At 44.9% G+C, this 9,506-nt stretch overlaps 1 protein-coding gene across 5 annotated transcripts in view; it reads left to right on the top strand.

Moving 5' to 3' along the window:
• Window positions 1-8,997, top strand: part of LOC101664678 (zinc finger protein 343) — a 13,078-nt gene extending 4,081 nt beyond the window's left edge. Inside the window, exons 2-5 of one of the 5 annotated variants that reach the window (XM_045292281.1) lie at window positions 2,991-3,230; window positions 3,593-3,648; window positions 5,510-5,636; window positions 7,057-8,997. In XM_045292281.1, the coding sequence (XP_045148216.1) occupies window positions 3,197-3,230; window positions 3,593-3,648; window positions 5,510-5,636; window positions 7,057-8,747 (1,908 nt within the window). In that variant the 5' untranslated portion in view covers window positions 2,991-3,196 and the 3' untranslated portion in view covers window positions 8,748-8,997. Of the gene's footprint in view, window positions 1-2,951; window positions 3,231-3,592; window positions 3,649-5,509; window positions 5,637-6,956; window positions 7,018-7,053 lie in introns of those variants that run through there. The other 4 variants (XM_045292279.1, XM_045292284.1, XM_045292280.1 and 1 more) reach the window with 4 other exon arrangements.
• The last annotated feature ends 509 nt before the right edge of the window (window positions 8,998-9,506 follow it).

Below are 9,506 nucleotides of genomic sequence, written 5' to 3'. Positions count from 1 at the left end.
AAAAAAAAAAAAAGAGTATATGGCTTTGGGAACCCTATTGGCCCTTTGTGTTGCTTCCAACAGCATTGCTGTGAGTCTGAATACACTCAGAGGCCTCAATAGGTTCAGGGTCCACCCCACTCCCCTCGCCCCCGAGGTGCCAGTGGAGCAGGATCAACATGGGGGGCCTTGATGTCTCTGTATTTTCTGTGCTTTAGTGTGTGCGGTGGGGTGGGGTGGGGTGGAAGTGGGCATGCTGTTGAGTTGAGATCCGTGAGGGACTTTATTTTATCAGATGTGGATTTTTTTGGAGGAGTCTTTTGGGGTCAGTGTGTGAAGTGCTTGACTGCTAACCGCAATGTTGGCCTTGGAACCTGTAAGGGACAGTGTCACACCACCCAAGAGGGTTGCTGTGAGTCTCAATTGCTGTAGCCTCTTTCATCTGGAATATGAAGTAGGTCAGATCAGTGGAATTACCTGGCTTTAGATGAAGGGCTGCTGAAGAAGTGATCTTGACAGTGTGCACCGTGCCTGCTTTCTGTGTGCGTGATTTCTCTTTATGACCAGTCAGTGAGTTCTTTGAGTCATCCTGTGTGTTAAAATTATTCTGAGGGAAAGATAGAAAGGTACTTATCTAAAGATGACTGTAAAGTTCCAAAGCCTGGTCTAGGGTCAGTGTGAGTTGGAATCTACTTGATGGCATTGACCTTTCCTGTGTTCAGGGTGAATGGAAGCAAGTTGCTTTCTGGAAAATCACATCAATCTCTCAGTTACCCTCTGTAGAGGGATTTGCCTCTGTGGACTCAGTGGTGTTAGTCATGGCACCAGTTCCTCCTGGCTCTTCCTTGTCTGGAGACATTTTGTTTCCTAGTACTACCTTGACAAAATTGTTGACTGCATTCTGTTGGGCTGATAATCCATTAGTGATAAGAGCAGGATCTGTTTTCTTCCTTGTGTTGTTGAAGTTCCAGATTGTTCTCCCTGCCAAGGAAAAAGTCCTATTAAGAAAGATGAACATCTTTCTTCTTTTTGAATACTTCAGATTATTACAGTGGAGACTTACTATAAGTGGGAAGATTTACAGGACCAGCCTGTATAATCTAATGAGCACTAGTCAAACACTTCTTTCCTGCACATAGGTCCTCCCCAAGTAATGAGTTTTCTGTTGCTGCTTTCCCTTACCTATTCTGATATGCAGTAACAAAATGCAAACCCAGATAATGCAAGGAGAATACCTGCTCATTTCTGCGATCAGGAAGAGGGATAATCTGTGCTCTTTCAGAGTAACTGACCAGGAGGAAATGATTGCATAGAGATCAGTTTCTTATTGTGTTCGAAGAGAGGGACAAATAGGGCCATCTGGTGATATGTTTTGTGTATTTTTGCTGATGTTGTATTTCAGTTGTTAGCAAAAGGATTAGGTTCTTCATAATTCTCAGTAATCTTATGATATGTCTTGAAACGAGGGAGAAAAGCAAGGTAGTAAAAGTACGCAGGTCATCAGATGAACCTTTGTAGCTTATACAAATAAGGCTTGTAGTGATAGTAGTCATGTTCATTGTAGCGTTGGGTACACAACTTTCATTTAATGAGGGAGAAGGCCAGGGATCTGAATTCCCATGTACACATTGTGGGGCGGCTTCAAGCACATCATTGATTCAAGTTACACCCAAGATTATTGATCAAGTTGGTTTACTAACAGGTTTGTAAGGATTAAGATGATTTTAATACTCCTAGAAATTTTAGCAATTTCAGTGGTGAGATACCCTCTCCACCCCTGGAAAAATATTTTTCATGCATATCTTGGTGGCACATTCAATAAGCAGTGGGCTGTTAACCACAAGGTCCACAGTTCATACCCAGCCTCTGTTCTGTAGTCGAGAGATGAGGCCGTGTGCTCTGATGATGGCTTAAAGGGACAGAAGCTCCAAAGACCGGTTGTGTTCGGTCCTATGGGGCTGCTGTGAGTCAGAATTGACTGGAGTCCAGTGACTGGGTGTCTTCATGAGGCAGAATTGTGGACGACCCAGGCAGTGCACAGTTAGACTAAACTACTACTTTTTGGAAGGTGGGTAGTTCAAATCCACACAGAGGACTCTTGGAAGATAAACTTGACCTTCAGGTACTAAGAGATCACAGACTTGAGAACTTTCAGAGCGCTTAGAATTGATGCCAGGGGAGTTCACACCAGCAGCAAGGTGGACTGAAGTGATGTTCTGGGTAGTACATCTGAGATAATTCTGAAGGTGGCCTTGCCTTCTAAAACTACCTCCTATACCAAATGAGTGGAAGACTGTGCCAGGATCATGTGACATACGCAAGGTGACACTCGTAGGTTATAGTCATGGTGACTAGGCGTGGCACACTTCAAATCTCCAACTGTCTCCAAATACTGGGACTTGGGGACTTGAACACAAGTGGAGCTTTGGGCATAGGGAGATAGAGGCTTATTTCTTCATGACTTGACTCATCTGTTGGGTGCTTCAAAGACTATTTTCAACAAAGGAATTGAGCTGTATTCTGTGATCTCTGGCTTAGGTAGCAGAAACTGATCCGTGATATGAAAATAGAATCTAAGATGTAGGGACCTACAAGCATAGTACAGTTTGGCTGCTAAGGGGAGAAGAAGAATAAAAAAGCATGTGAGGGAACAGATCTGAAAGTTTCTCGATTAAAAATGAATCGAGGTGAAAACCCCAGAGCCACTGCCTGACCTCATTCTTTGTGAATGATGGGTGTTAGAGGATAGGATTATTCCAGAAAAGGCCTGAGTGTAGGGCAGTGGTTCTCAATCTTCCTAATGCCATGACCCTTTAATACAGTTCATGTTGACTCGCCCCAACCATAAGAATATTTTCATTGCTACTTCATCACTGTCATTTTGCTACTGTTATGAATCAGGCGACCCCTGTGAAAGGGTCGTTTGACTCCCCCAAAGCAGTCACGACCCAAGGTTGAGAACCACTGGGTAGAACATACACACAACTGCAACCTTCTTTTCCCCTCCCTAGGTGACAGATGCTGGGAAAATAAAGGGCTTTTATAACGAAGATGTTGAGAAGTCACCCAGGCAGCAGAATTCCATCTGGAAAGGAAATGGATTCCTAGTAGTCCCGACATCAAGTTTAAAGTTGTCACTGGGCTGGTCCATTCTGTCCCATAAGAGCAGACCTTTGAGAAGGTTTTATCTTCAAAGAGAAGAAACAGTGTGGAAACCATGAAGAAACGGACGCGGAGACGGAAAGGGAAAGGTGAGAGTGGTTGAGGGTCTGCAGAGGGAATTGGGGGATCAGAGTCCATGCTGAGGATGAACGTATAGGTGGCCCCCACCGGGTACATTGACTGCTTCTAAGTAGCCCAAGCCAGCGAAGCCCCTGTGGGAGCGTTGTGAGTGGTATCCAATCTCATAGTTTCTGGTTTTGGGTGTTTTTTGTTTTGTTTTTTTTTTTTTTAAACATTTTATTAGGGGCTCATACAACTGTTATCGCAATCCATACACACATCAATTGTTTAAAGCGCATTTGTACATCATTCTCAAAACATTTTCTCTCCACTTAAACCCCCGGCATTAGGTCCTCATTTTTCCCCCTCCCTCCCTTGGGTGTGTTTTTAGGTTTGTCTTTTAAGTCTGCTGACTGGCTCCCAGAAGAGAAGAAGCCCCACATCCCGGTGAGTTGGAACCACCTCTATTGTTGTGATTAAGATGAGGATGTCTGCTTCTGAGAGATGGACAGGCTCTGAAACTACTCTGAGTCCAAATGGACTGTGCCCCCATGGTTCAATGGGAGCATGGTTCCTGTCGTCATTTCTATTGATTAAGTTTTCTGGGTCGGGGGGTGGTACCAAAAGGAAACAGAGCCGATCTCCTCAGACTGTGATCCAGCAATAACTTGTCATCCAGATACACACATCACACATGCATCCCAACCATGGTGATGCACGTGTCTGTAAATGTCCTTCATTTGGAATATTTCTGCTGGTGTGTGTAATGTGGTTTCTGTTGTATGGGTTGCCCCTCTGCATGACGATTCAAATTTTGAGAACTTTATTAGGAGAAATCATTCACATTCATAAAGCGAGTGAATCCACGGATCCCATTGAATCTCCTGAACTCTTTAGCGTTACTCTTCACAGGCCCCTCTGTTCACTCCCATACTTCTGGGAATTCAACTTTGAATTCTCACCATTTCTTAATACCTAGCACAGGTCCCAATTCTAGGGTAACTTCCATACTTTTGAGCTGATCCTATCGGCTCCCATGCTTGAAGCCTTCCATTATGAATCCTGAAATGCACTTGTTTTACCACTTCCCTAATGTTGTTAGGGGGAAAAAAACCTTGGTGTTTCTCAGGGTTGTACTTGCATTGTTAAGCACAAGGTCAGCAGTTCGAATTCACCAGGGGTTGTGAAGGAGACATATGAGGTATCCTAGTCCAATAAGAATTTACAGTCTTGGAAACCTACAGGTGCTGTTATACCCAGCTCTATTGGGTCCCTGTGAGTCCCATTCTATTTGATGCCAATGAATTTTAATTATTTAATGTAAGAGTCATTGAAAAATTAATTCTTGTGACCTGACATGGGTTACAGCCCCAGGGTATGGTTTGTGCATCGCTGATGCTCCCCATAGATTTTGTCCCAAGACCATGGTTCCAGCCAGGTTCAGCAGAATTGCTATAGAGCAGGGTGGCCCGAGGGCTGCATGCGGCCCCTGACGTAATTTTTTGTGGCCCGCAATGCTCTGAAATAAAATGAAAATAGAAAAAAGAATTGTTATAAAGAAAATAGCACTTAGGGGAGGTAATAACCACACAATTCCCTCGTTAACCTTTTAGCTACTGAAGATGAGTACATGTGGCCCAGTGCCTTTCCCGGGGGCCTGTGGACATGTATAAACGTGCTGACTCAGTTCTGGCGACTTTTGGAAGCGATGTGTCTGCCACTCTCAGTGTCACGTCATGTAAACAGATCCCAATAGTGAAAAGGTTAAAAAGAGCACTCTGGGTTGTGCTGTTATGAATCATACCTAGTGGCAGCGCTAGTTAACATTTTTTAGAGGGAAGCCATTACGATTACGCATCACGTTTGTCAGCTGTCCAACATTTTGTGTTTTTTTATTAGTTACTTTGTTATATTTTCCGGTCGCAACTTAAGAGGTAAGTGAAAACTAGTGGGAGGAAAGCACTGGCAAGTTTCGGGCGAAAAAGAGTAATTTTAGTTTTATAAATACATTAAATTAAATAAATTTAAATAAAAACAATTATGTAGTGCTTTAATTACCCTATCCATATTCCTGAATCCTCACTTCAAAATATAAATTTAATGAAATTTGTAAATGTGATGTGGCCCACGTGAATCTTGCCTCTTGCACCACATGGCCCGTGTTTTAATGGAGTTTGACACCCCTGCTGTAGAGAAATGTTTCTGAAAAGCTTATAACCATCTTTAGATCCTCATGTTCCAAGTCCGTGATTAATCTCCTTTCACTGGGAAAGCTGATGTGGATCCCGTGTTCACTGATTCCTTTTAGGAACCTGTGACGTTGGAGGACGTCACCATTGTCTTCACAGAGGCAGAGTGGACGGGACTGAGCTCTGAGCAGAAGCATCTGTACAAGGAGGTGATGCTGGAGATTTACGAGAATCTGCTCTCATTGGGTGAGGATGGGCCTCTTCATCCCCTTTCTTAAATCCATAGATATTTATTGATCATCTATATGCAACTGTAACTCTCAGGAATTAGTTGAAAGGTTGAAGGTTTGAAACCCCAAGTTGGTATATGTGAATTGTGGGAATGGTCTTCCCTAAAGATTTATAGCCACAGAATCCGTATGGGACTTTCTATAGGATAGTCTTATATGACTGCTATGGGCACAATCTATTTTTATTTGTTATAAATTTATGGTGAAAAGGTTTCTAAAAACAGTTTTCAGGTTACAGTGCAAGTTAATAATGCCCAACTATAGCTGTTCAGTTAGTGTCAGGGTAGCCAGCCCCTAAAAAATAATTACGAGTCCGGTAGGCTCAATTGTACAGTTATAATATATAAAGATTATAGTAAAGTCATAGAGAATACGATAGGAGAGAGAGTAGAATAAAGGAGTCAGACACATTTCATGGTAGCATGCTCACCTCAGCCCTTCTTAGTGGTCCATATGGGAATGTGGGAGAAGAAGTGGACAGGAGAGAGGGGTTAGAGGGAGTGGGGAAGGAGGAGCAGGGTCAGGGCCTGAGAGGAGAGCATCTTTATTGTTCTGGGACTATTTGTAGGTAGCCATTAGTCATGCATATTCAGGAGTTACATACTTCACAAGGTGGGTGGTAATCACAGTAAAGTCTCTGAGCTCAGGTGAGCAAACCTAATACCTGCATTGGGGGAAGCCATGTGGGGGGTGGGTGCCTCCATGGGAGGAGATAATCAGGGCATGTTTGCCTCCACAGCACTGGTTCTCAACCTTCCTAAGGCCTTGACCCTTTAATATACTTCCTCATGTTGTGGTGACCCCCAGCCATAAAATTATTTTCGTTTCTACTTCATCACTGTAATTTTGCTACTGTTCTGAATTGGGCCACGCCTGTGAAAGGGTCCTTTGATCCCCAAGGGGGTCGCGACCCACAGGTTGAGAACCATTGCTCTACAGGGAGACAGAAGGAACCATGTGCTTACTTTACGGCAGCATAACTGCATCGGACACACGGCGCTTAGGGATTTCAATAGAAAGTATAATGAATTAGATTGGAGAATCAAAGCATTGTGAAGAAACAAGTTGTCCAGTGGTCAATGTCCCATGTGGCATATGATCATTGCGATTTGCTGTCAAGTGAATTCTGACTCATTATGGCACACATACACAGCAGAGGCCCACTCCATGGAGTGTCCCAAGTTATGTCCTATTGATATCAGATGTCTAGGCCTGTTTGTAGAACCAGTAGCCTTACAGCTAGTTATGTTTCCCATTATCTATTTGTCCTACCCAGGGACTCCCTCAGTCAGAGGCTGTGTGTCATGAGGGAAGACTGACAGTCCAGGCACGCCGACTCATGGCTGTTCTAATGAAAAACTCTCTCTCCTCAGCAGAAACACAGCAAGAAAACTCCTCCTATTCCTCCCGCCTCTTACATATCCCTTGTGAGCAAGTCCTCAGCCAACGTCTGCTTCAAGTGTCCCAAGGCTTGTGTGGTGCACATCGCTTCCATCCCCAGAAGGGTTCCAGCCCAGCGCCTCAGAAACACCCCGAGCCGCAGGATTCCGGACAGAGCTACTGGAAGGCAAACGCTGAGAGTCAGGAGAGAGACATCACCCCTGAGCGGTTGTGTTTGAGGACAGCGGGCAGAGAGACTTCAGTGGTTTCCTCCAGTCCACCCCAGAAAGAGTCAGCAATCCCTAGAGAAGGCCACACAGTGGTAGGTCGGCAGCCCAATTCACCCCCAAGAGTTTCGTCTATGCGAAAAAATGGAGTCTTAAAGGAATTGGATACTTCAAGGTTTGGATCAGCCACCCATAGAGAGAACGGACCAGACTGTGACCATGAGGCAAATGTCAACAGAGGACAGAGTTCCGTTCTACAGGAGAAGCCCCATGTGTGCAAGGAGTGTGGGCAAGCCTTTCGCTGGCAGTCAAGACTCATTAGACACCAGGAAACTCACAACGGGAAAAAACCACATGTGTGCCAGGAGTGTGGGCGAGCTTTTAAGTGGAAGTGCGGTCTCAAGACTCACCAGAGAAGACACACTGGGGAAAAGCCACATGTGTGCCAGGAGTGCGGACGAGCCTTTCTTTGGCCATCAGATCTCATTCTTCACCAGAAAAGACACACTGGGGAAAAGCAGTATGTGTGCCAGGATTGTGGGCGAGCCTTTGCTTTGAAGTCGCAACTTACCATGCACCAGAAAAGGCATTCCGGGGACAAGCCACATGTGTGCAGGCAGTGTGGTCGTGCTTTTTGGCTAAAGTCACAGCTTAGCATGCACTACAAAACACACACTGGTGAAAATCCACATGTGTGCCAGGAGTGTGGGCGAACCTTTGTGTTGAAGTCATACCTTAGCATGCACCAGAAAGGGCACTATAGAGAAAAGTCACATGTGTGCAAGGAGTGCGGGCGAGCCTTTCTTTGGCATTCAGCTCTTACTCACCACCAGAAAAGACACGCTGGCGAAAAGCAGCACGTGTGCCCCGAGTGTGGGCGGGCCTTTAAGTGGAAATCGGGTCTCAAGACTCACCAGAAAAGACACGCTGGCGAAAAGCCACATGTGTGCGAGGAGTGTGGGCGGGCCTTTGTTTTTAAGTCCGAGCTCACCACACACCAGAAAATCCACACTGCAGAAAATCCACTTGTGTGCGAGGAGTGTGGTAAAACCTTTCTTTGGAAATCAAATCTCAGTCAGCACCAGAAAAGACACACGGGAGAAAAGACACATGTGTGTCGGGAGTGTGGGCGAGCCTTTGTTTTTAAGTCCCAGCTCACCACACACCAGAAAAGACACTCTCGGGAAAAACCACATGTGTGCCCAGAGTGTGGACGAGGCTTTCTCTGGCGATCAGATCTCATTTACCACCAGAAAAGACACACGGGGGAAAAGCAGCACGTGTGCCCGCAGTGTGGGCGAGCCTTTCGGTGGAAATCAAGTCTCAGGACTCACCAGAAAAGACACTCTGGAGACAAGCCACATGTGTGCAAGCAGTGTGGGCAAGGCTTTCTTTTTAAGTCATTGCTTATCATGCACCAGAAAAGACACTCTGGGGGCAAGCCATCTGTGTGCAGGTAGGTGGGCAAGGCTTTATTTGGAAGTCACAGTTCATGACAACTCAAAAAAGGCGCTTCAAAAAAGTCATCATGTGTGAATGGAGTGTGGGCGAGCATTGAGGCGCAGATGTCAAAACTTTGTGACCACCGGAGGATCCACTTTGGGGACAAACTACATGTGGTAACAAAAGGCATCATTTCTCAAACTTTTAAAACGGGGCCAGTTCACTGTCCCTCAGACCCATTGGAGGTCCAGTTTTTAAAAAACTGAACAAATTCCTATGCACACTGCACATTTTAAAGTAAGGGGGGGCAGGGGCAAAAACACCCGGCGGGCCGGGTAAATGTCCTCAGCGGGCCGCAGTTTGAGGACCCCTGATTTAATTATTAGCAAGCTACCTCTTCTGTGGCCGACAGACATCTTTTGTGTAGTTCTAGCTGGGCATTTGGTTGAAATCACAGACTGGCTCAAAGAATCCTAGAAAGTCATGCCGTATCGTATGCCATTAAGAATGCACCAAGATCACAAGGCATCTGGAACTGCCATCCCATCAGAAACTGTTGAAACGTACATATCTTCTTGAATTAAAATATATTCAAGTTGATTCACAGTCACATGTTTTGTTTTATATCTCAAATTTGTTCTCCATCTTTGTTTAAAACTGTTGTATGTGCTTTGAATTTTATCTTTTTTTTTAAATCATTTTTATTGGGGACTGGTACAACTCTTATCACAATCCATCCATCCATCCATTGTGTCAAGCACATTTGTACATTTGTT

The sequence above is a fragment of the Echinops telfairi genome, unplaced genomic scaffold (genome assembly GCF_000313985.2).
Source record: "Echinops telfairi isolate 266 unplaced genomic scaffold, ASM31398v2 ScPeMD7_655;HRSCAF=1070, whole genome shotgun sequence".
NCBI classification, from domain to species: domain Eukaryota; kingdom Metazoa; phylum Chordata; class Mammalia; order Afrosoricida; family Tenrecidae; genus Echinops; species Echinops telfairi.
Note: the sequence above shows the minus strand (reverse complement) of the source record. Positions and strands in the feature narration are given on the sequence as shown.